Source organism: Larus michahellis, chromosome 1 (assembly GCF_964199755.1).
Source record: "Larus michahellis chromosome 1, bLarMic1.1, whole genome shotgun sequence".
Taxonomy (NCBI): domain Eukaryota; kingdom Metazoa; phylum Chordata; class Aves; order Charadriiformes; family Laridae; genus Larus; species Larus michahellis.
Genome location: NC_133896.1, coordinates 156,393,052 through 156,420,166, shown reverse-complemented (window position 1 = coordinate 156,420,166; position 27,115 = coordinate 156,393,052). Strand labels below are relative to the sequence as shown.

General features: G+C 40.2%; 1 protein-coding gene across 3 annotated transcripts in view; it reads left to right on the top strand.

Moving 5' to 3' along the window:
* The window catches only part of TFDP1 (transcription factor Dp-1), a 55,093-nt gene that overhangs the window by 12,240 nt on the left and 15,738 nt on the right, over positions 1 to 27,115 (top strand). For all 3 annotated transcript variants that reach the window (XM_074560852.1, XM_074560842.1, XM_074560861.1), the window contains exons 3-4: positions 3,051 to 3,117; positions 23,678 to 23,784. In XM_074560852.1, coding sequence (XP_074416953.1) covers positions 3,051 to 3,117; positions 23,678 to 23,784 — 174 coding nt within the window. The remainder of the gene's footprint in view (positions 1 to 3,050; positions 3,118 to 23,677; positions 23,785 to 27,115) is intronic.

The following is a 27,115-nucleotide window of genomic DNA, read 5'->3' as shown; positions in this document are numbered from 1 at the left end:
TTTCTCTCCTTCCTCTTCGGCGCTGCACTATGCTAGATAGGTTACAGAGAAGTAATCCTGGGGTCTCCTGCAAAATAACCTGGCTTGAAAAATAGCAGGAATTTCTTTGAAATATACACCGAGATTATTTTTTTTTTGCCTGGTACTTCCATATTAGAACAAAGACACAGAATTTCATATAGGATGGAAGTTCTACTTTTCAGTTCTCTCTTGCCAAAAGCTTGTATCTGTGACTTTGAGGAGACTCGAAGTTAGCAATAAATTTTGATAACCTTAGAATTGAATAGTACCCAGAAGTGTGAAGGGCATACTGAGGCTGGAGTAACATAATTTTCACTAGAAATCAGTTTTTATTGTGAATGGTAGCATCTGGGGGTGCTATTCACTGTAGGATTTGGTAGTATTCTTTCCAAGTAGTTTTCTTGTAGTCTTTCCTAGCCATATTCTTCTGAATTAGCTGAATATTTACCAGCCATTGTAACTGCTAGAGCTGAACCTTTAGTAAGACACTGGTGTAGAAAGATGGTAGAACTGTGACTGCTGTACGCTTCATCAGTGTCATGATTCCTGAGAGGATTCTTCTTGTTGTTCAGTGATTGCTGTTCTCTGATTTTTCCCAAATAGTATTCTCCTCTTGATGAAATGCAGTCTGTTTCACAAATGTTGTCCAGGTTGTCAGGACTTGTGTAATTTTAGTCACACAAAAGCATGGTCCAGGGCATGTAGCACTAATCTGACCCTTTGTAATGCTAGATTAATTGTGTTGTTGCATATTGTTTTGGGTAATATTTTTCACTTTATATTTTAATTATGTAGAAGAAAACTTGAAATTTATGAGATTATTTGATACTATGATGTGGCTGGTTGAATACTTGAGGATAAAATGAATTAATAGAAATTATTACATTGGAGATCATTCATTTTTAAAAAAAAAAAGGGAGGGACCAATGAGTAATTGATTACTGAACTGCCTAATTTTCCGATTACTGAAATAATGAATTGCATTTAATACTCGAATATGCTGACTATCGCAACTTAAATATTTGGGTTTGGATTAGCAGTCGGTGCAAGTTTGCTTTTACGTATTAAACTGATGAATGGATTGAATAGTTAAAAATTATGAAATTCATGTACCTCTAAAATGAAAGACATTCCAGATGAAACAAGCCATTTTTTGGACGGTCCACTGATCACACACTCAAGATAGTAAATATCTTTCCAGTCTCATTGATAACTTTTTGATTTCCATAGAAAAGAAAGTGTGCAGGAATCCTTAAGTACAAGCCTCCTCTTTCTGCTGTTGAATAGAAACTGAAGCACTGCGTTTAAAGAAATTATGACAATGAGACTGCACTTCCTGTGTGGTTTAACACTCTTGTGAAATTGAGGTAGAATGGGAGTACAATGTAACACCCAAAAATGCATCTTCATGTAACACATTGGGTTCCAGTGTTCTGGAATGTCATATTGCCACAGATTGTAGCTCTGGCAACATCTTTGTAGCTCTAAGAACATCTTTGTACATGATACTGATTTGACGTTGATGAGTATACCTTGTCTGATACAGTCTGTTGCCCTCCTGAATTATGTAGTAAGTGTGATGAAGAGTTAGGCTTATAAAAACCTCTGGTGCTTGGGAATAGGGCAGTAGAACTGTCATTTGTTCAAGTGGACCTTTGAATCCGTACTGTGGGCAAGATGGAGAACAGGCAGCGTTTGTGTACTGGTAGTTTGTGGGAGTCTCCTTAAAACAATGCTATTTCATTACTTTACGGGGGGAAGATTAGGAGAATGAAGGGCAGAACTGCCACAGGCTCTTCATTCTACACATCAGTTCCACTGTCTCCTCACTTGCGTTTTCTTTGTGCCACCAGGCGCTCATTGCTCCTATGCTATTGCAGACCACTGCTCTTTATGCCTCCCATAGAAAAATTTGTCTTCTGCTCATTTCCCAGCCTGTCCCCAGTGCTCGGTCGTCTTTCCACTGCCACCCCCCACCCCCCCCCCCGCCCTTCCACTGGGCAGAGAAAGTTTCCCGTTTTTTAAAGTTCCCTGTCTTTCTTAAGAAATCGTTCCGGTCATACACCTGGATAGTAATAGCACCACAGCATCCTCTAGTGGCTCGCTTGGTTTGATGAACTTCTGGCAAATCACAAGTAGGGCTCTTCAGGTAGACTTTCAAGGGAAAAGCTTTGCTGCTGACTGACAGCAAACCACTTAATTGTCTGTTGAAGATCGGCAGTGGCTTGCAAATACCAGCTATGCACAAAATGCAGCTAGGGACTTTTCAGCCCCTGTAACACCACATGCTGAATTATGATTAAGTACAAGTGTTGACTTCCTTGCTGTTCTTTCTGAATGGAAACAGTCTGTGTATCTTGTGTTCATTTTTTTTTTCAGAACTGTTAGTCTGTAGATACCAAGGAATTACTGCATAGAGTGTTTTCTATCCAAAAATGAATAGTATTTTTTAAAAAATAAATTCTACTGTGAGCTTTCTCAAAAAATGATGGTAACTTAGCAAACTTGTATATAATGCTATAGCTCTTTCACTTAAGAGCTTTAAAAAAATAATAATTGAACAGCTCAAGGTGTTTCTTCTTAATGCCTTTTTTTTCTCTGATTAAAATGCCTTAAGGAGCTCTCTGCCACCTCTACTGTTTTTACTATAATGTTATTAACTCCTGTGGTAGGTAGAGAGTATCTGTACAGAGAAAGGTATAGTTGCAGGTGTCATTGGTTCTAATTGGAAAGGTGTTAAGCTATCTGTCAAAACAGTGCATGTTCACTATAAGAGCTTGGTTAGGACACAAAATAGCAAGGTAAGTGTAAACTGACTTTCTGCTTGTGTTTTAAGAACATGTTATTTATAAAATCAAGATTTTAAAGTTTGACAAATACTATGCCACAAACAAAGCCATTACATAGTGGCAGATTTGTGACAAAATGTGAGCAGTAGCGGCAGAGACTCCTGGTATGATTTCTTCCATCTTTAACAATAAAAGGCTGTCTGTGTTTGTAAATCTAATACAAGTTACTTTCTTTAACAGGCTGGACTAATTGAAGCCAATGGAGAGCTTAAGGTGTTTATAGACCAAAACCTAAGTCCTGGAAAAGGTAGGAACACAATTTTTAGTAAGACTCTTAATTTCTTGATTTTTAGTTGTTATGGTTATTACTGGCTTTAAACTGCTCTCTTAGCATAGTTTTTGTAGAGTTTGTCTTAAGTTATATCTTACATAATCATCAAGCAAATCGTAGATTTTCTGTGGTTTATGACTGTCTTTAAGCTGTGTGTGAAGTTCAGTGGTGGTTTGTCATTCCATATGTGATCTAGTTAGTGTAGCTTGTGTGTAAGTATAAAGGCCAGAATGGTCTGAAACATCTCTTGGGGCACTGTGTTTTAGCAAATGAGAAAAATGCAGGAGGGTAACATTTTTAAATGGGTTATGACAACTTTTATGATAGTGCATCCACACTAGTGCAAGCCTATCTGAAATATTTTGAACAGAACTGTTTTGGACTTGCAGATAATGGCTGTGCATGCATGATAGTGTAATGTAATCGGGCAATTTAATAAAACATAGGCTATAAACTTGAATTCAATATGTAAGCTTGAGAACTAAGATCATCTAAACATTTGGGGACTTACGTCCTGCACTTTACAGTTAGCAGAGTTGGGGGGAAAAAACAGAAGCACCGCTGAGTTCCAGTCACCTGCAGTTCTGGACAGCTATGTCCTATAACCTCTTCTGTAAACTGGTTATGCTATATGTGAAAATTAGATTTTTGTCCCCCGTGTTCTTAGGGGAAGGCTGTTTCCATAGTGAGACTGTAGAACTGTTATGTGACTTCCAGTTGAGTATATTCTTGCCAGTTTATGCATTTTGCAGTGTTATTTTTCAGCTTCATAAATTTCTGTAGTGTGTTTACCTACTCTTTATAAATAACAATTGTGTATCTTTAACAGTCTTTAGTTTGACAGACCAACTAGCCATTGTTTCCTAGATTCCTCATCAGACAAGCTCTTTGTCCTCTGCATTTTCCTTATTGTCATTCTTTGAGTCTGTCTGATTGCTTTCATCAGTTTTCTGGAATGCAAGTGACCAAAATAGTATATATGACTCCAAGTGAATTGCAGATAATGTTTGTATGGGTGTATCAGTAGTTTCCCGGTGCAACATCGTGTTTGGTTCACAGCCATCTCAGAGTAGATTTCAGTGAAATGGCCATTTTCCTTTGTTTCTTCCAAATGATGATAATCAGTTTTATTCTTGTGTATGACAGATGGTGTGCTTTGATAGGCTGTATTAAGTAGGGTGAAATTTATTAGGACAGTCACCTACTTCTTGTCTGATGCTGTCATAAACCTCATTGTTGACAATTCTGTTGACTTCATGCATTGTTGGGTTACACCGGCACTCTCAGATTAACCTGTAGTCCAGTTCAGTATTGGTATTGTTGGTCTTATTGCTCTTGCCATTGGTATTATTGCTCTAGTCTTTTATATACTGTTTCAGAAAACACCTTTAAGCATTTGTTTTTACAACTTGCAGAACTTCTAATTTCTGTCACCACCGATTTAACAGTTTTTCTAGGTACATAAAGTATTTTATTGGAATTTTAATAGGCTCTCTCTCTGACGTTCTGTTGTCTGAAATACACGTTGCTTTACAAAAGAGGGCTGTCTGACTTATCTGCCATGATCTAATTTTGATGGAGAAGGCACTAAGGGTGGAATAAATGACACTTATTAACTGGTCCACCTATATATTTCTAAACTTAGTCATACGCTCCTGAACAAAAAAAGTGTTCAGGTAGATTACCTGATCCTTAACAGCTGCACTGTTTTCACCTATCCCTTATGGGCAGTGAAACAGATGCTTTTGTCAGGGCAGATACTTAGAGGGGACGTTTTACACCCGTGTAGGTGTCTGTGTCTAGACCTTGTTACAGTCACTGGAGAACTAGTCAAAACAGACAGTGCAGTCTAGACAGCAAGAATTGGAAATGTGAATCTTCCATTATTGCATAGCTCTTGAAGTAGAACTGGGCAAAATAGAGGCCATTTCATTGCTTGTAGAATTTCTAAAATAAATTCAAGTGATTAAATAGTTCATTATAGGCTTGCAGCTTCTCCAGTTTGAGAGGTGAGCTCTATTCTCAATCTATACCACCAAGAATAATACAAGCAAACAAAGCTATCCTCAGTTAATTTTTGCACCTCATTGCTTTTAGGGGAGTTTTGTAAAGTTAATGGACAGCAGCTAATTCTTAATATTGGGAAGAAACAACTGTTTCTCTTGGCTTGATTGTTTTATGTTTCTTGCCTCTAGCTTGTTTGTATTTTATATGCAGGCTCTGTAGTCTTAATCAGAGCTTAAAATAACACATATTTTGTCACTGAAGTATTCAGATATGTATCGGAATTTATTCACTGAAGTACCATTTATTTTCTGTTGCAACTTTTTCATCATTTTTAGGATTTGTCTGTATTCTTTAAATGTTGGAATTTTAAATGTAACTACACAAAAGTACGATGTGCTTTCTAAAAGTAGATGTGTACATTACATGCCGTTGTATCAAAAAGTCCAGTCCTTGTGCAAAATTTCTCTTAATTTTACAACTAAGAGGATTCAGTCCACAGCAACAGACAAAAAACACAGTAAGCTTTCCACAGGGTAGCATAAGTGTATCTGGTGTACTACTTCGGATGAATTGAAGGAGGTCAGGAAATAATCTTTCTATTCATCTCTAGTGGTCATCATTAAAAGTGGGGATTTTTTCCTTTTTTTTTCTTTTTTTTTTTCTTTTTCTTTTTCTTTCCCCTTCGAATTTGTATTTATTGAAAGGAAGGAGTCTTTTTCTGGAAATTTCAAGTCAATCACAAGGAAAGTTTGAGAATACATTGCATTATTCTCCCTGCTGTATCAGACGAGTGGTTTGCTTAGCCCAGTCTTCTACCCCCAACAACAGTAGGCTCTTTAGGGAGAATGCAAGAGCCTGGCTACTTTTTGAAGTTCATTCCCTTCACAACACTCAAGGTCATTGGACTAGTAATAGCAGAGGGTGCATTCTAGCATCTTTTTGGAAAAGTCCAACTTTGAGAGACTCAGCAAATTAAGAATACAAAGTCAACAAGAAACTTATGACTTGCTTCATTTTCCACATGTTGCCAGCTAGATGTGAGAGGAGCAAGAGCTCAGCTGTCACAGAAATAAAGGCATTATGGGAATGGTAGCATACAAGAAAACTACTTGTCTGCTGGCTCATAAGGACATGCTTGCAAAAACATGTTTTGGGAGAAAGAGAGCATAATTTTTTTCTTGAAATGGTTCTGTAACACTTCATCAGTCTATAAGGTGAATACAGGACTAGGTGGTAGGTATATGAATCAACTATGAAAGATGAGCAAAGGTTAACTTTTCTGTCCAGCACAGGTTATTATGCAACAATTCATACAGCCTGAACAACTTCTGCTGCACAGAATACCCTGTGAATGGACTTCTTAAATTTTTAATCTGCACTGGCAGAAATCTGGGAACTATGAGTAGGTTGTTTTTAGACTGAATTTTGTTAAAAGTATATAGTTGTTGTTTCTTAGATGAATGATGCGAAGGGGATATCACTCATCGTGCTATGCTGAACAGTTATGCTGAACAACATCTTGCTCAAAAAGTCCTATAGCTGTAGAATCTGGGAGATAGAGGGTATGTTAGGAAATTATCTCTGTGTGTAAGTCCTGTCGTTACATTTATTCTCTAATTATCAACTAATATCCACTGTCAGAAACAGGTTACCAACCTAGACAGACTTTTTACTTCAATGAGTGGGGACATGCTTCAGTCTGACTCATTTTGGAGAGACTGGTCTCAACCATGAACTCCAAGTTAGAATTTCTATTTCTATTTTTTAAAGCAGAGACTGACTTCATTTGTTTTAAGAGGAGAAAATAGAAAACAAAAATACTGTTTAGTTTAAAATGCATATAATTTTGAATAAATTGATCATGGATATAAATACCATCCTAGAAAATGCTCTAAAAAGTCTGTCTTCAAAAACATCTTTAGTGTGGAATAAGAGGATATCAGTCTTTATATGTTGTAGAAATGAGCTGGAAGCTTGTACTTCCTCCAGTGCTTGTGCAACCTCCAGAAGAAGTTGGATGTAAATTCACCTGTGTTCTCTGATACCCCCGTGTATTTCCATTACTGGAGTGTAACACCACATTTAGGCCTGAAAAAACATCATTCCATGGAGCTGCTCAAGCAAGGTGCGAATTTTCCCTTGTATTAAGATGACACCATTAGCTCTGCTCACTGGAGGAAGGTTTTTCTCTCTGCTTACTTCTGTTACTTCACCACTGAGAGTTTAGTCTGGAAAGCTAATTCTTAAAGCTGAGTCTTGGGAAAGTATCAGTGGAGCAATACACCAGTTATATCAGCCCCTGTTTGATCTAAGGCTATATTGATTCCCAGATCTTATAAATATTTCAGAAAATGTACTATCTAATTAGGTTTTCTTCTTGATGGAAATGCATATGTTTGGGACAAATTTGTTTACTATTTGAGTGTTTGCCAGTCCTTGGATGAGGAAACTTTAGTAAATGCAGGTTTTCAGTATGTTTGGCTTCAAGGTCATGCCATTGAAAAGCTCCAACTTCTTCTGGAAGGACAGGAGATAATACATTCACATCTTACTGCGGCTTTCCTGTTAAGTGCGAGTTTGTAGTCTGGTAGGGTTTAAATGGCACAAATCCCCAGATTTGGTCTGGAGTGGTTTGGTACAAGTATGCCTGTGAAAGGCTTGGTGTACTTGGTAACGAGGAAGGTGGTATTCTGATATAACACTGTTCAAGAGAAAAGCAGCAATGTAATATGTGGAGTGTGTCTGAGAAGGGCGTGTTTTGTTTCAGGAAATCCTGAGCAATGCCAGGTGCTTTCAAAGTGTGGCTTTGCTAGTGAGTTCACCTGCACAGCAAAAGGTAGCTAGCTGTATATTGAGATGTCCTCTCACTGATGAACTCTCATAAAGCCACAAGGTTTTATATCTGCTGCTTGACCTGTGCTGTTTTATTTACTGTCAGCTTCAATTGTGACATTGTGGAGGAATGTTAAATCCCATTGGAAGCAGTTGCATGTTTCCTTGGCTCGTTCCAAAATAACCAAGTGCATTTTTTTTTTTCCTAAAGCCTCAATTGCTGAGAACACGGGGGTCCTTCCTTTGCTTGTTACCTTGTATTCAGGAATGGGTTTTGTAGAAATTGTGTCTAATTTAATCCCTCAAATTATAGTCAGAAGCAATGTTTATGAAAATGTTTATAAAAATTTCAAAGGTCAAGTGAAGAAAAGCTGTAAGAGCACCCAAATTGTGATTTATAGCTCTGTCTCTTTTCTGGCAATAATATGAAGGGATCTGGTGGTGCCGGTCGGCAGCAAGCTCAATAGGAGTCATCAGTGTGCCCTGGTAGCCAAGAGGGCAAATTGCATCCTGGGGTGCATCAAACACAGCATAACCAGCCGGTTAAAATAGGTGTCTATCCTGTTCAGTGTTGGTGCAGCCTCACCTGGAGCACTGTCTGCATTTCTGGGCCCCACAATTTAAGAAGGGTGTGAAGGTTCTTGAATGCTTCCAGAGGGCAACAAAGCTGGTGAAAGGGCTGGAAGGTATGTCGTGTGAGGAACAGCTGAGGACTTTGGGTTTGTCTAGTTAGGAGGAAAGGAGGCTGAGGGGTGACCTCATGGCTCTCTACAGCTTCCTGAGGAGGGGAAGTGGAGAGGGAGGTGCTGAGCTCTTCTCCCTGGTATCCAGTTATCGGACGTGTGGGAATGGTTCAAAGCTACTCCAGGGGAGGTTTAGACTGGACATTAGGAAGCATTCCAGTCAAACACTGGAATGGGCTTTCTAGAGACATGGTCGATACTCCAAGCCTGTCAGTGTTTAAGAGTCATTTGGACAATGCCCTTAATATACCATGCTTTAACTTTTGATCAGCCTTGAAATGGTCAGGCAGTTGGACTGGATGATCATTGTAGGCCCCTTCCAATTGAAAATACCCTATGCCTATTCTGTTCTTTATGCAAGACAGAATATATTGCTTTATCCAAGGCAGAATAAGAGAGCACTTTATTTGTGGAGTAAAATTCTACGGTGACTTGATTGTAATTGTTTACTTCTTACCTAGCTTAGTTACAAGGCAAGGATAATCTCATTTGGATATTTTTAATTGTTATTTTAGTTCATATCAATTCTTGGATTTAAAAAAAAAAAAGCTAATTTTTGTTAATTCCGGGCTTGGTTTTGGGTAGCCACCTGGCTGGCTATTTGCTTAAACCTGAAACTGCTAAAATTCAGCCTGTGTGTGGACTTTGAGTGATAATTCCAACAGAATTCATTTTGAGAGTTAGAAAATACATACGGGTTGAAAGGTTGGAAAGAATTTTCAATGGGTGCTGAAGCAGTAAAACTTCCTCACCAGCTTGTGTCTTCTAAAAGTTATTTTGAAATGAATTTTAGAGACTTAGAAATTTTTCTGTTCTGGGATACTGCATTTTGAAGAAAACTGCTACATTCTTGTTCCTGCTATACTCAGATTAGTGTTGATATTTAACTATTAAATAGAACACTGTTCAATTCTAATCCTGCCCCTTGCTTTTGAAGAAATTTGGGAAAAAGAAATTATCTGTTTCAGATGAGTGCAAGGGAAAAGATAACCAATGGTATTTAATGCTGTATTGAAATTAAAGCTCTTAAAATAATTTTAGAATTACTCAGAAAGAAAATTTTAATCTTCTGTCTTGCCAGTAGGTGGCATTATTGGTATGTAACAAGAAGATGCTTGTAAAAGATGTCTTTAGCACCTTTCACCTCTTAACACTTTAAGGGTTCACATTTTATGGGCATAATGACCTTTAGTTTTATTTTCACTTCAGATTTGGTAATTGAAAAAAATTGAAGTGAAAAATGTTAAATTTTAAGGTATATTTAGACTCCTGTATTTCAACACTGCATAACTGTAAGATTGTCTCATTCTTTTTATTTACGTGACAAGAAACTTTTGCAATGTAATGTTATTGTTAATTTTATTTGCAAGATCAAACTCTCCCTTATTTTTAACATGACTGGAATTGTTCCTCTGGAGCAGAAGTAGAGATGTATTTCAGAGCTTGTGATTCATGCTTTAGCAAACATATATATGCTTGAACATTGGTTATAAAATGCCTGTGTATTATTGCAACTGAGGTAAATCCAAACTATTATTATTATCTAAAGTCAAGCTCAGGAAATACAACTGTTGCTGCAAATAGGAATGATATTTTGAAAAGTCTAAAAAGACTTTTAAAAAGTGTAAAGCTAGACCACAGTTTATTTCATCACAGACATGCAAATACTGGTTTGTAATAGCTAAAGTATTACTAGTCATATCTAAGGATGGTAAGAATCACCTTAAAGAGTGAGCTGATGTAAGAAATTACTTAAGAACTTAGTACTACTGCACATCGGGGAAGATCGATGTCTTTGTAAAAGTGCTCAGAATTGCTGTATAAGCATCATTGTTTTAACAGGATGGTGTGACTTGTTCAATTAGCAGAGGTATTTTTACCTGACTTGGCACACAACTAGAGACAATCACCTGTGTGTTGTCAAAGCTTATGGTAGGCTGGTACCCTCAAAAAGTTGTGTTTTCTGAAAATTAGCATATAACTAACTAATCGTAAATTATCTATGTTGTTTGCAAGAGAGACATTAAAAACGGCAACTTAACAGGAGAAACCAGCTCCTAGGATACAATTGTCACCTCTATCTTCTTTTCCAGGTCTTCTAAGTACATCCTTTATACTTATTCTTGCATATATATGTAATCTAATAATCTAAAACTGGTTAAGTTGTTGTTTTTGTGGTTAGGGATGATTTTCTTTGAAGGTGATGTGGACTGGATAAAAGGCGCTTTAAATGGCACCTTTATATTAATGTTTTTATCCTAGCTGTGTCTTCAAGACTCATTTTGCACTTGGAAGAAAGCAACAGTTCAGGCTTAGTGATTTAGGGTAGTTTTTGTAAAGCAAAATCCATAGAAAGTACTGTAAACAGTCCTTGTGGGAACTGCTTGGCGTTTGATTTCCATTTCACCTGTATCTAGTGTTGAGGCTGAATGAGGTTGTTGTTGAGCATTTTGTTGGTCACTGTATTGAGTCAAGTTAGTGGGCTGGAGACTTTAGTACACAATTTCCTGCCATCATGGTGCTTTGACATAGAGGATTTGTACAGAAAACTTTTCTTGTTATGATGTTGATATGATACCTTGTTGTCCCAGGCTGTTTCTTTGAACAAGAGGTAACCAAATGTCTAAGTGATAGTTGTGTAGGTAAGTTAAGGACTTCCCTCAGCTTATTTGGTTGTGTCCTGACTGCTGTACCAGGTCTCCGTAGCTCTAAAACTCTTTCTGTCTCTGCATTATTTCCCATCTTGACTATAGATGACATTTTGAGCTCTGCTTCACTGCTGTCCAAAACAGGTTTCATCTCTGTCTCGGCTTCAGAGATTGTGCGCCTGTGTTTGAACTGTATGAAGATTTGGAGCCTTTTAGAGGTTCTTCCACTCTGTAGTGAGTTTTTTGGATTTTGTTACTTCGAGTCTTCAAAGGCACATCTTTACTGTTGTTTCTATGAACTAACTATAACTAGAGTGTCATCTTGAGTAATGAGCTTAAGTTTTTCGTAAGGTCTGCCTTCCTTATCTTTCAGTCTCTGCACGATGAGCTTTCACGTGGTCTCCCATACCTTTAAGCTTGGGGGTTTTGTTAGATTTCTATTGCTTGGTAATGCCTTGGGGAAGAGAACCCGTAGTCTTGTCATTGGGAAAGTTTTGCTGAAGCCCTGGAGTTGGAGTTAGCTGTGGAACTTTCTGTGGTAGCCCAAGCAACTGGATAGAAGGGTACTTCTGGTGTTTTAGAAGTAGCTCATCTTTTTGTAATCCTTGCATTTTACTGCCCCCCCGCCTTGGAAATAAATGCATTGCCTTGAACTGAATCCAAGGAAAGAATTAGAAAGCTTCTCTAAATCTGCAGTTCTGAATTATTTCAAACTGTGGTTTTCCTTTCTGTTCGCAGGCAATGCGGATGCTTTGCTCTTATTTTACTAGCAAGGAGGGTACTACTAAAAGAAAACTGAGCTGTGAACTACCTGGCTGAACTAGTCAGTGTGACTTTCTTGAGTAGGATAGTGGCAAATAAGAAATAGCTGAAGATGGTATGAAGACAAGTAGAGGCCATGACTAAAGATCAGTGAGTTTAACGTAAAGTTTTCTAGAATACTATAGCAGTGTCTGTAATAAGGCCCATGATTTGCAGAGACCCTGAGGAACATCTGTAGTCTGATAACCTAGAGCTTTTCAGTTGAAAAAAGAATCTTTGCAAAAATGAGGTAGGCTTAAGCTACTTTACATTTGTGTAAGAGACCCTGCTCACTTTTTGATTCCAAAGCTGATAATTTTTCAGGCAGTTTTCTACAGACACCAACTTGGAGTTAGGAGGTGATGCACTAGAAAGAGAGGGACAGATTATGCACTTAAGACTAGTTTGCTTTTTGTTATTTAAGGTTTTATTTACTCTAAGCAGTTGGTTTCATGGACAGATTTTGAGCTGGAATTAGCTTTGTCTGTATTTGCTTTGCAAAATGATTACAGTATGGAATTTCATTAGTGATGTTGATGTCGAATTCCCTCTCCTCCTCCTCATATCTCTTTTCTTACCAAAACAGAAAAAAAAAAATCCACACAAAGAAGACTGCAAAAACTGAATCTATAATGTTTTCCAGATAATTCTCATAGTTTTAATGTGTTCTTATATCAGTTACTTGCATCTTCAGCAGTACAGGTACTCTGGCTTTATATAGATTCTGTTCTTATTACCTTTTTTTAAAATTCCCAGAATAAGGAATGTCATGTTCCAGATAGTACTTGGCCTTCGCAGAAGTTACAGTTGCAGTGGAAACTAGTGTTTGTGTCACTTCCTTAAATCTTCTTGTTCATGGAAAGTCTCACTGATCTTTTTTGGTCTCCCAAAAGAGGCCCGTTGAGCTCGTCAGCTCTAATTATGAGTTTTATCAGGTTATTCATAGTAATGTTATCTTTTTGAGAGTGTAAGTTGTGTTTGACTTGTATTGAGACTGGCTTAATAATATTGGTGCCTTCAAATTGTGTAGCTGTCATTAAGCTATATCCCAGCTACTCTTGTTAAAACCATCAATTTCAAAGCTCATTATGTAATTTAAGACAAAAGTGTCTAGAGCTCATAAAGAGTGGTTATAAGCAGTTATGACTGCAAATTGTCATCTGCAAGGTTAATTTTCTTTAGAGTTTTCTTAAAACAATCCTTTGCTTAACTCCTAACCTTTGATCATGTGGAGTCTTTACTTACTAATTATTTTGCTGGACAATTTGGTTGAGACTGTTGTGGGAATGGTAGGAATTACTTTGCATTCTGTCAAACCATTCTTTTATTTTGTACGTTCTTTTTGGGGGTTGTAAGAATGCAGAAAGTGCTTGCAAAATTACCCGGTTACCAAATCCAGTTCCACCATATACAGTATTGCTTCTATGCTAGAAGACAGTCTGACGAACTTTGTTAGAAACTGCATTATCAGGAAACCGACTTGTTTTTCTGTTGACTGCTGTTGTTGCTTCACTCCTGTTGCGGTCTCTTTCACAAGTAAAGAAAACATAAAAACACAGATTACATCAGAAAATGGTACAGCACCTAGAATGAATGGGATTTCTGCTTCCAAGGCAAGGAGTACCTCAGCCCAACATGCCCTGCTGTTTCATGAACTGGAGCAGTCAGCTGTTAGAGAGGTCTACTGCTTTGTCTGCAGAGCAGACTGTCCTTTCTCTAATTTAAGATGTACTTGTCTTTTTCTGTGGCATCTCAAGTTACTGAAAACGTTCGTAACTGGCTGTATTACCAGTCTGTCTTACTGCAAAAATTTGGCAAGAGAATCTTTTTTTTTTTTTTTTTAATAAAAGTCTTGAGTTTGTTTTCATATTCAAGCAAAGGTCTAGTTCAACAATTCTCCCACAAATGCAATCAATAAGCAAAGGCAGCTATTTACTGCATACTCTGTATGAAGGGAGCACTTATCTGTCTGCAAACTGTTCCAGGTAACTAGCAGGTTTTGTTAAATCATAGAATCATAGAATTGCTGAGGTTGGAAGGGACCTTTAAGATCATCAAGTCCAACCTTTAACCAACCCTGACAAAAGCCACTTCTAAACCATGTCCCTAAGTGCCCCATCTACCCTTTTTTTTAAACACCTCCAGGGATAGTGAATCCACCACCTCCCTGGGCAGCCTGTTCCAATGTTTAATAACCCTTTCAGTGAAAAAATGTTTCCTAATATCCAATCTAAACCTCCCCTGACGTAACTTGAACCCGTTTCCTCTCGTCCTATCACTTGTCACCAGGGAGAAGAGGTCAGCCCCCATCTCTCTACAACCTCCTTTCAGGTAGTTGCAGAGGGTGATAAGGTCTCCCCTCAGCCTCCTCTTCTCCAGGCTAAACAACCCCAGCTCCCTCAGTCGTTCTTCATAAGGTTTGTCCTCCAGGCCCCTCACCAGCTTTGTAGCCCTTCTCTGGACACGCTCCAACACCTCAATGTCCCTCTTGTAGCGAGGGGCCCAAAACTGAACGCAGTACTCGAGGTGGGGCCTCACCAGTGCCGAGTACAGGGGGATGATCACTTCCCTAGTCCGGCTCACCACACTATTCCTGATACAGGCTAGGATGCTGTTGGCCTTCTTGGCCACCTGGGCACACTGCTGGCTCATATTTAGCTGGCTGTCAACCAACACCCCCAGGTCCTTTTCTGACGGGCTGCTTTTGAGCCACTCCGCCCCAATCCTGTAGCGCTGCATGGGATTGTTGTGTCCCAAGTGCAGGACCCAGCACTTGGCCTTGTTGAACCTCATACCATTGGTCTCAGCCCATTGATCCAGCCTGTCCAGATCCCTCTGCAGAGCCAACCAACCCTCAAGCAGATCAACACGCCCGCCCAGTTTAGTGTCATCTGCGAACTTACTGAGGGTGCATTCGATCCCTTCATCCAGATCATTGATAAAGATATTAAAGAGAACTGGCCCCAGCACCGAGCCCTGAGGGACACCACTTATGACCGGACACCAACTGGATTTAACTCCATTTACCACCACTCTCTGGGCACGGCCATCCAGCCAGTTTTTTACCCAGCGAAGAGTACACCTGTCCAGGCCATGAGCAGCCAGTTTCTCCAGGAGAATGCTGTGGGAAACAGTGTCAAAAGCTTTGCAAAAATCCAAGTAGATAACATCCACAGCTTTTCCCTCATCCACTAAGTGGGTCACCTTATCATAGAAGGATATTAGGTTTGACAGGCATGACCTGCCCTTCACAAACCCATGCTGACTGGGCCTGATCACCCTGTTCTCCTGCATGTGCCATGTAATGGCACTGAGGAGGATCTGTTCCATGACCTTCCCAGGCACCGAGGTCAGACTGACTGGCCTGTAGTTCCCTGATCCTCCTTCCGGCCCTTCTTGTGGATGGGTGTCACATTTGCTAATCTCCAGTCAGCTGGGACCTCCCCGGTTGTCCAGGACTGCTCATAAATGATGCAAAGTGGCCTGGCGAGCACTTCCGCCAGCTCTTTCAGTACCCTTGGGTGGATCCCATCCGGCCCCATAGATTTGTGCACCTCCAGGTGCTGAAGCAGGTCCCTCACTGTTTCCCTTTGGGTTACGGGGGCTTCATTCTGCTCCCCATCCCTGTCTTCTAGCTCAGGGGTCTGGGAACTCAGGGAACAACTGGTCCTACTGCTGAAGACTGAGGCAAAGACTTCATTAAGTACCTCAGCCTTTTCCTCATCCTTGGTCACTATGTTGCCGGCCCCATCTACTAGAGGACAGAGATAATCCTTAGTCCTCTTCTTATTGTTAATATATTTGTAGAAACTTTTTTTGTTGTCCTTGACAACGGAAGCCAGGTTTAGTTCTAGCTGGGCTTTGGCCCTCCTGATTTTTTCCCTACATAGCTTCACTACCTCTTTGTAGTCGTCTTGAGTGGCCTGCCCTTCCTTCCAGAGGCCATAGATCCTCTTTTTTTCCCTAAGTTGCAACACTAGCTCCCTGTTTAGCCAGGCCGGCCTTTTTCCCCGACGGCTTGTCCTCTGGCACATGGGGACAGCCTGCTCCTGCGCCTTTAAGACTTCCTTCTTGAAAATCATCCAGGCTTCCTGGGCTCCTTTGCCCTGGAGGACTGCCTCCCAGGGGACTTTGTCAACCAGGCTCCTGAAAAGCCCAAAGTCCACCCTCCGGAAGTCCAAGGTAGCAGTTCTGCTGACCCCTCTCCTTGCTTCTTGCAGAATCGAAAACTCTATCATTTCATGGTCACTGTTCCCAAGACAGCCTCCAACCTTCACATCCCCCACAAGACCTTCCCTGTTTACAAACAACAGATCCAGCAGGGCACCTTCCCTAGTTGGCTCTCTCACTAGCTGTGTCAGGAAGTTATCCCCAGCACATTCCAGGAACCTTCTAGACTGTTCCCTCCCTGCTGCATTGTATTCCCAGCAGATGTCCGGCAAATTGAAGTCCCCCACGAGGACAAGAGCTCGTGATCTTGAGACTTCTCCCAGCCGTTTATAGAATATTTCATCTGCCTCCTCATCCTGATTGGGCGGTCTATAACAGACTCCTATTACGCTATCCGCCTTGTTAGCCCTGCCCCTGATTGTTACCCATAAACATTAGTCTCATTATCACCATCATTTAATTCAAAGCATTCATAACACTCCTTAAGATACAGGGCCACACCCCCGCCTCTCCTTGCTTGCCTATCCTTCCTGAAGAGCCTATAGGCATCCATGGCAGCGCTATAGCTATGTGAGTCATCCCACCACGTTTCTGTGATGGCGACTATGTCATAATTATCCTGCTGCACAATGGCTTCCAGCTCCTCCTGTTTGTTGCCCATGCTACGTGCATTAGTGTATAAGCACTTCAGCTGGGCTATAGGTCCTTTCTCCTTTTTACTGGCGGGAGCCGAAATTCTGCCACCCCCAGACTTATTCCTAAGGAGCCTGGTTATGCCCCCTATCTTTTCCAAGTCTAGTGCCAGCATGCCACCTTCAGGCTTTTTGCTAGCAAGCTTGGATCTATCCCCATCCCCCTTTGAATCTAGTTTAAAGCCCTGTCAATGAGCCCCGCCAACTCTTGCCCTAAAACCCTTTTCCCCCTCTGAGACAGGCTTTTGCCGTCTGTTGCCAGCAGGCTTGGCGTCCTGAAAAGCAGCCCATAATCAAAGAACCCAAAGTCCTGCTGATGACACCAGTCTCTGAGCCAGGCATTGAACAGCTGGCATTTCCTATTAATCTTCTCATCAATCCTCGCAACTGTTGGGATAGAAGCAAACACTACTTGTGCTCCTGATCCCCTAACCATCCGTCCCAGGGCCCTGAAGTCTTTCTTCATTGCCCTCAGGCTTCTTCCTGAAATTTCATCATTGCCTAACTGAAAAATCAATAAAGGGTAGTAGTCAGTAGGCCTAACTAGGGTAGGGAGTTTCTTCCGGACATCCTTAACTTTGGCCCCAGGGAGACAGCAGACTTCCCTACAGATTGGGTCTGGTCTACATATGGGACCTTCCACTCCCTTCAGAATCGAGTCCCCTACTACAAGGACCCGTCTTTCTTTCATAACCGAGGATGTTGTTATACGAGGCATAATCCGTCTTGGCCTCGGTGACAACTCCCAAGTTCAGCAAGCTGTTGTCCTTCTCATCCTCCGGTTCCCTTTGCAGAACATCATATCCGTTCTGCAAGGGCACCTCGCATGGTGTGGGGGTCACCTGGGTGGCATGCCTGCCACGCCAGACAGGGACTTGTTGCCACTGCCCCCTGTCCTCTGAATCTCCACATTCAGCTATGCTGCTAGAGGGTGGGGAGTGCTCTGTATGCGGAGTTCTGTCTGCCTGAGGTGCTTCTTTCAGGGAAGGCAGGATGCTACTCCAGTTATCTATCTCCTGTTCACAATCCCTTATACTTCTCAAACAACTTATCTCCTCACGGAGCTCCATCGCTAGGTGAAGGAGTTCCTCTACCTGGGCACACCTCCCACAGGTCTGCTCACCACTGCCATTCAACACCGGCGCAAGAGCAGGGCACACCCTGCAGCCTGACACCTGGGTGGCAGCATGTTCCCATGCAAGCTCTGTCTGAGTGGCCACATCGGAGCTGCTCGGTGCAGAGCTCAGGGATAGCATGGCCTTCTGCCGAGTTCTTATCATGACGTCCTGGTCAGGTCGAGAGGTTTCCAGTAACTTACTGTTCAAGAAGCTGCGTCCTGTACGCCTGCTCTCGCCGCGGTGACACCCACCAGCTGCCTGCGTGCTGGGTGCGCAGCGGCCGGCCGGTACTGCTGCTTTTGCTGTGCAAGTTTTATATGGCATTACTCCTTGATCCCATTTGTATCATTATCTTCTGTTTGGAGCCATTCTGGAACTTCATGTTGGTGAAGTTTTACTTCTCTTCAGGTCTAATGATTGCTATTGCTTATATGTTACTTAGAGTAAGTCTTCCAAACTGGAGATGTTTGGGACACTGAGAATTTAAGTAGAATCATAGAACCATTTAGGTTGGAAAAGACCCTTGGGATCATCGAGTCCAACCATCATCTCCACTCTACAAAGTTCTCCCTTACACTATATCCCTTAACACCACATCTAAACGACTCTTAAACACATTCAGGGACGGTGACTCCGCCACCTCCCTGGGCAGCCTATTCCAGTGTCTAACCACTCTTTCTGTGAAGAATTTTTTCCTAATGTCCAGCCTAAACCTACCCTGCTGCAGCTTGAACCCATTGTCTCTTGTTCTATCACTAATTACCTGTGAGAAGAGACCAGCACCAACCTCTCTACAGTGTCCTTTCAAGTAGTTGTAGAGAGCGATGAGGTCTCCCCTCAGCCTCCTCTTCCTCAAACTAAACAGTCCCAGCTCCTTCCATCGCTCCTCATAAGATTTATTCTGCAGGCCTTTCACCAGCTTCGTTGCCCTCCTCTGCACTCGCTCCAGCACCTCGATTTCTCTCTTGTATTGAGGTGCCCAGAACTGGACACAATACTCAAGGCGTGGCCTCACCAGTGCTGAGTACAGGGGGACAATCACCTCCCTACTTCTGCTGGTCACACTCTTTCTACTACAAGCCAGGATGGCATTGGCTTTCTTGGCCACCTGGGCACACTGCTGGCTCATGTTCAGCCGCTTGTCAATTAGAACCCCCAGGTCCTTTTCTGCCAGGCAGCTCTCCAGCCACACTGCCCCAAGCCTGTAGCGATGCATGGGGTTGTTGTGGCCCAAGTGCAGGACCCGACACCTGGCCTTGTTGAAGCTCATACCGTTAGTAGAAACAATGTCCTTCAGTGTATTTTTTTTTCTGCTTTGCATGGCCTTTTCCTATGGTTTTTGAAGTCTTTAGAAGGAGAAGGAGGAAAAAAAGAGGGAGGAGGAAAAAAAAAGGAAGCGTCAGGAACTAGCAATATTAATAATGTTTTTGTTTTGAAAAGAAAGAAGTAGTTTGTGCCAGGGAAACTGTTTGCAAACTTGCGATTTAATTCTTACATGCTGCTATTCACCCTGTATGTTGGCCACAAAGTACAGGATTATTTGCAGTGATTGCTGTAAGAGTAACAGTAATTAAAAAATTATTAGTAAAATTCCTTTGAGAGGCTGAGCTGTCACTCACTTGCAAAAATAAGTTCATAAAATTATTTCTGCTTGTATACTTAACAAACAAACAAAACACACAAAACCACTATGAAACCAGAGCATTATGAGCCTCTCATGAAAATGCAGGTGGATACGAGAAAAACATTTGCACAACAGGTAAATGAGAAAAAAGTGGGATGCATCTGGGCAGACACAAATTGAAAATACCCTTTTTATTAAAAAAAACCAGACCAACAACAAACCAGAACACTCAGGTTTTTTTCCTATTGTTGAGTAGTTATGCTCTTTCCTACTTAGTATGTTGTCTTTTATAGGTTTACTTTGACTTTGCTTCAAAATGTGGAGTGTGTGTTACTGTTCTTCCAGTTACATTTGCATTTCCTTGCCAATCCGTTTGTGCCATAGAGACAGATGTACCTTGCAGTTTCTGTATAGAGCCAGGTTGGTTCAGTTGTATTAATTAATTCTGGCACAGCACCACAGGAAATGTTAATGTAATTAAAAACTTTAAAGAAGCATAGTGTGTACTCTTCCGTTCACGCAGATGTTTTAGTTGCAAGATAGCTATTTGTACTCATAAGATTAAATGAACAATATAAGGATGCTGGAGGCCATCTAATCTAACCTTACAATCAAATCAGGACCAGCTTTGAAGCACAGAGCCTTCAGTAGTTGAATTTTTCTGTGTATTTCTAGGGAACTTCCTAGACAACCTGTTGCTGTGCTTTGCCTTTCTCATTGTGAATTTTTTTTTTTCCTCGTGTTTGGTTGGAATTTGCTGTGCAGCAACTTGTGAGTGTTGCCTCTTTTCCTTTTGTTGTGTCCTTCATCATCTCTATAACTTCCCATTTGATAGTTCAAGGCAGTGATTAGATTCCCACAAATAACACCCTCGTTACACCTTAATCTTCTCTTCCACAGGCTACATGCACCAGCTTCTCCTTGTACACTGTACGCTCCAGTACCCTATCCATATTAGTGTCTTTCTGCTGGAATCTCTCCTGTTTCTTAGTGCCTCTCCTGTTTCTTAATGCCTCTCTTGGATTGCAGGTCCCAAAATTTAACAGAGTAATGCAGATACAGCTTGAAGAATGTTGGAGTAAAAGGGAATAATCGCTTATTGCTGTATTATTCCAAATGTAGCCCAGGATGCGTTGAAGTCTTCATTAGCATTTGTCTTCATGTGTACTTCTGTGTCACGTTCAGCTTGTTGTCTACTTGGATCCTCAGGTCCTTTTCTGCACATCTGTTTCCTAACCACTAGACCCTGACCTCTGCTGTTGTGTGGAGTTGGGCTGTCACAAGTGCAAGATTTTTGCATTTGTCTTCATTTACTGCATACAAGTTTTTAAGAAACAACACGATAACATAAAGAATAACTTTATTTTTTTAAACATACCAGAAGAATGAAGTCTCTGGGTGCATCTGAAGAGTAGTTAGGTGATCAAGATGATTAGGGGGAGTCTCATGGCAATACTGTTCTTTATGAAGTTGTCCTTCTGAAGTATTGCTAGAAGTTGTTGTCTTAGGAAAAAATTGATAACACAGTTGGTTAGAAATCATCATGGGCAGAGAATTATCTATGTGTGAATTCTTCAAAGACCTAGCAATGGTACTTCTGTTCTGCTAACTCAGTGTATGTATAATTCATGCAGTACCAGAAGGGTAGAAGCAACATACTCTGCACCAATTTTTGAAGGGCTCAGATAACTGCAGATGAGTAAGTCAGACTTCTGTTAGGCAAATCAGTTGAGCATGTAACAGGAAAGTAGTAGACGTATGGGTAAATGTGATAATGGGCAGGAGGTAACAGGGCTTTTCTAGAGGGAGGGGAAAAGGGAAGTTATGAGGTTATGTCTTTTCAAAGTCATGCTTTGAAAGAGTCAACAACCGTGTGGATAAGGGTTATCTAATCAGTGTGATGTCCTTGGATTTCTTAAAAATAACAATGAAAAAACCTTGATTATCAAGGTCCTTAATCAGCCTGTTAAAGAAACTAAGGTGTCAAAGAATGGGACAATCCTCCCATGGGTTAATAATTGGTGAAAATCAAACTAGATATAATAAGGACCCCAAGTGAAAGAAAAATCTTGATGTCATTATAGGTTATATTACGAAAATGTGGTATTGGTGTTTAGGGAGGGGGGACGCAAGTAAATTGAATTTTGGTAATTATTTGGAAAGGAACAAAATAGAAAATGTTCTATGGAGTTATACAATAACAATAATTCCTTTGCCATGAATATTGTGTCCATCCCAGTCCCCTGCAAAAATAAAGAATAGGAGAACTAGAAAATGTATGGGCAACAAGAACCGTCAAAATTAAGGAAAGGTGATCAAATAGATGAGGCATCTTAACTTCGTAAAGCAGTTATAGCTGCTCTTTTATGCTGGAAATGTATAAAAGGTTGCTTTGTTGTTTTTAAAGCAAACAGGAGGAGGAGGTTAAGAAAAGATGTGTTGACCTCCAGGAAGCTGTAAAGAAGATACACAAGCACTAATAGCCAGGGATAGTTCATATCATTTTACTGCCTTCTGCAGAGAGGAAGAACACACACAAAACAGGCTGTGGTAGTGATGGGCGTACTCGAAGGGACAGGAAGGCATACCAGACTTATGTTATGAACTAGATAGCTACTGACTTTCTGAAAGAGCACTGGAAAGTTGGTTAATAATGGAAGAATGACAGGCTGCTGCATCCTATTCAGATTTGGGGGACTGAGAGTAGATTCTTGCGTGAAGCTATCAGTTTGGCATGGTGTAGGATTAGCAGCTAGGAAACACAAGGGCTTAAACAAGATTTGAGTTGCCCTCAACTTTCTGTAGACTACTTGAATGTGTACGAGGGATGGTAGGCGTCAAGGACTCGTTAGGGCCCTTCCTGATACAGCCATTGTAAAAATGCTTACTTATTGCTTCTGTGTTGGATAATGGGAAAAAGGAAGAGTACTGGTAATTGTGCCACGTCATTCTGGCCTCTTTAAAAGTGATCTGAGGGAAAGAGCTGCTAAACCACTCACCTGACAACCAAATGTCAGGTGTTTCAGCAAAATAAACGTCTCCAGTATTTTAAGACTTGCTTGTCCCATTATTCTTTTTCTGTAGTCACTCTTTGTTGTTGTTTTTTGTTTATTTTGTTGGGTTTGGGTTTGTTTTGTTGTTTTGGGTTTTTTTGTTGTTTTTTTTTAAACTATGACATGGAGCATCAAATTGCTAGAGGATACATGCCTTGGTATTTTTGTAGTTGAATTTTTGTTTTACAGGCTTAAGACTTGCCTGCCTCACAATGCTGATTGTGGATAGCTTATGAACAGGGAGAGAGCAGCTTTCCCTGCAGGGTTGGTTGGTTTACTGTGGGTTACATGTATTTTGCCTAAATATTGGGTTCTTGAAGACTTCTGTTCTTTAATTCTCTGCCTTCATCTGGGAGGGGACAGTTAGAGGAAAGTTGGGAATATTCTCTTGGAAAGGCTTGTGCTAGCCAAATTTTATGTCCTGGAGACCAGCATGCCTCAGAAGGGCATGTCATATGCTGGGGTGTTGGGCACGTTTTTCAGGTGGCGTGGGAAAAGATTTCAATAGCCACAAAGGATAGGGGTAGAAGAGGAGAGGGTATGTTTTCTGTCAGATGCCCATTGCCTCCATTACTCTGCTTTGAGAGAAAAATTGGAATACAAGGAATTAAAACATGTTCATACTAGATCACTGACGTGTAAGGTTACAAAGGATAAAGTTTGAGAGAACAAGTCGTAAATATTAATTTATTTTTTGATTCAAATATGTAAATGCTGTGTTTCTATTGACACTCTATGCAGTTCAGAGCTAGTTTCTATTAATAAGCATTGGTAGTATAGATGAAACTGGAATTGCCAAAATAATACAATGTGTCTGACCTGAAGCTATCTACTTGTATTTGTTTTAGGGGTTGTTTCTCTATTGGCTGTTCATCCTTCTACAGTAAATACGCTTGGAAAACAGCTCCTGCCAAAAACATTTGGACAGTCCAACGTCAACATTGCACAACAAGTGGTAAGGAGACTTTGCAGGTTGTTTTTTATTGCTTGTACTATTGCTTATACATACTGTGAATCTGACTTGTAGCTTGGTATCGCTTGTCATGGGCAGACAGTCTAAGCTTTTTTTTCATTTTAATAGACACTCGTTAAAACAAATGTTCTTTTGCATAAAGAAATGCAAAGATGACTCTAAAATCAGCATACGAAGACCTGAATATTCAGGTGGCTTTATGTTTTGCTAATCTTGCCACTTAAAATAAGTGACCTTTTCAGAATCTGCTTTGAAGTTTGGCATAGGTGAATGTAAATTAAGTCCATCAGCACATTTTTATTGAGACTGAAGTTAGGTGGAACAAAATTGAAAACGGAGCTACATTTCTTAGTGCTTAATTTAGATATCATTTTGCTTAAATACTTACTATGAGCTTTGTATGAGGTATGTGAAATTGGAAGTTTCAAAGAATCTAATAATGCAATAGGTGATACACAGGTTATGAGAAGTCACTTTTATAGTGATCAATAAATTTCCAAACAAGAAAATTTAGAGTAGTTAGGCATTCCTTTAATTTAAAATCGGTAACCAGCAGTAGGAGGAGAATGTTTTAACTATAGATCATAAGCCATAATGGCATGGCGGGAGTCCCTTACGGGCATTATTGTGAGACTGTGTACATGCTTGAGTTTAATGTTGAAAATAAAATGTTCTTTCAGGTAACTTACAAAGTTGTTTCTTAAAGTACGTAAACCAGGGGGTGATAATGAAATTTCAAATCATCTGATGCTTTTTTAAACTTTCAGCAATGAGGAAATTAATGTTTACAACAGTGTGTAAATTCTTATGTCTTCCATCACAAGTTACATTGACAAATCCTCATCTATATTATCTATGACTAATTTTACATGGTAAAATTATTTAAAAATATGATTCTGAAATAATAACTACTCTTAATGGTGGGCTTTTTAGTATGCTTACTGTGGGAAATTTACACTTGGCAATCATAATTTTCTTGGCACTTTAAGTCTTACTCTGAACATATTAGCTTTTTTTTTTTTTTTGAAAGAAGGGGCCCATATCAGCATATTTGTATTGCCTGTTATCAGTACAAAAATAGATGCTTAGTTGTATGTTGTTAAAGGAGAGATGTAGGTTTTGGTTTGAGTATATATAGAGAGAAATGTTGGGTAAATTTCTTTAGGTAAATTGACTTTACAATTACGAAGGGGATAGCAAGAACTATAAAAAAATTACCTCTAGAACCCTGCAAATTAAGAGGAGATAAATTTTTCTGTCAGTTTGCAAAATGTTCTTGGGAAGCAAAGTTGAGGATTTGGCTTGTGACCCTGCTCAATTTTCTAACCTTTGACTGGGTACAACCGGGTTCTTAATACTCAAGTACTTAATTTTCTGAGCTTGCGTTCTTTGTTCAGGTAGTCTGATTTCTTTCTCTTAATACTGTCCCCAAATAAGTTTTTTCTGTTGAGTACAGCGGAGTGTGCGGGCTGCCTTGCTGTTTCCCATTTCCTGATCTTGTTCATTGTCAAGGAGCTGAACTGTGATCTTGTTCTCTTTTGCAAACAGGAAACCTAAGAGAAACCGCAGGCACCACTTTTTCTTCTTTTGCTTCTTGCCTCCTCCCCCCTCTCCCCCCAGTCCCTCGTTTTCTCTAAAACCATCTTTTCTAATTCTGTTCATAAGCTTTCATTTTAGGATGTTCCCAGTGACTCGATACTGCTTAACTCTTTTCATTCATGCTCTTTTCATTCAGAGTCATGGTTGTTTATGAACTTGTGAGTAAAAGTTAGGGGCATTAATATTTCTATTAAGGAGCCAATATTACTAAGTAATTCCTTAGAAGATTCTGAAACTCCAGACTGTAGGGTCTTCCTTAAGAGTAATACATTAAAGCATATAATTCTGGCTAGTTTGCAGCCTTTTGTGAGTTAGAATGGGAATGCAGAGCAGGTTCTGAATGTATTAAACAGACTTTACTTTTCGACTCTAGAAATGAGCCTGTGAACTTGTATATGCTTCCACTTATCCTTTGTACTGTTGAGTATGTTAAGACACTACTGAGCACAGTAGATGTCCAGGGTTTGCTGCTGACAAATGGTTTATTTTTCTCCCAGCTGTAATTGCACCTCCTCCTCTATACTGGTTTGGCTCTCATCTTACTGCACAGTCATACAAATTCTAGATGTGACACCAGGGTGATGGTGGGGCTGCTTGTGGAATTAGGAAGCTAAGGAATAAAGTGGGACCGTCTAATTTTAGCTTAGCTACGAGCTTAACATCTTGTTAATCATCTTTTGCAGTCCTCTGTAACTGCACCCTAGGGAATAAAAACTGGCTAACAGCTTTCTGCTGTTCTCTGTATTGTCTACATTGCTTCAATAGCATACACCCAGCTGGTTTTTGCAGTCTTTTGAGACATTTGGTGAACCAGACCAGTCAATAGCAGAACCGATAGCATTATTTTCTTGGGGAGTAAGTGAGTTGATTCATGTGTCCTGTTCAGCATCCTCCACCCTCATTCTGTTTCCTACAACCAGTAGTTTTGGTTTTGAAAAGTAGTAGAAGAGATTAGTTGACTTTCCATAAGAATTAGAAACATTTTAAGTATGGAACAAAGCTCCTGGAAGCGGGAGGAGGACCTAAGATTTTTCCAGCTGTCAGAAGTGGATGTAATGAACTTGTATGTTAACTACTCAGAGAGATGGCATAGTATAAAGAGGTAGTATTTGGGAAAAACCACAGCTGTTGGTCCTTCCAGGCAACTGAAATTGCAAACATCTAATAGTCACTAGACTACCTTTTGCATTCTACATTTAAGGGTTTTTCAAATTTTGGTTCATTTTAACTTTCAGGCATAAAATGTTTCATTTGGGGTTTTCAGTTCTTCTATTTTACTCTTCTTGAGGCTAAATTATTGAAGCTAGCCTGAGGAATAAATTTAAAATCTTGTTGATGAGGCAGAATGTGTCTGCAGGAAAATACAGCAAGCTTGTGGGTGGTTGTGAGTTCAGGTTCATTTGATGTTTGTTTCACTTAACCTGATGTCAGGGTTGTAACCTACTGTTTCCACCGAGAGGTAAAAGTAGGTGTATCTTTCTACAGAATAGAAATCTGTACAGTGTCATTTTGTTTTCCTAAATACATATTCTCTAGAATGTTACCTTTATAGCATTTCGGAGATAAAAAACATTATCTGCAAAAGTGGGAGTTCTTCTTCAGTTAGTTTCACAGATAAGGAGAGCATGACTCTGTGTGCGAATGTATGTGTTACTCTTGATCAAATTAGCACGTCTTCAGGAGTGCTTACCTGTAATCTGGAAGACTAATCAGC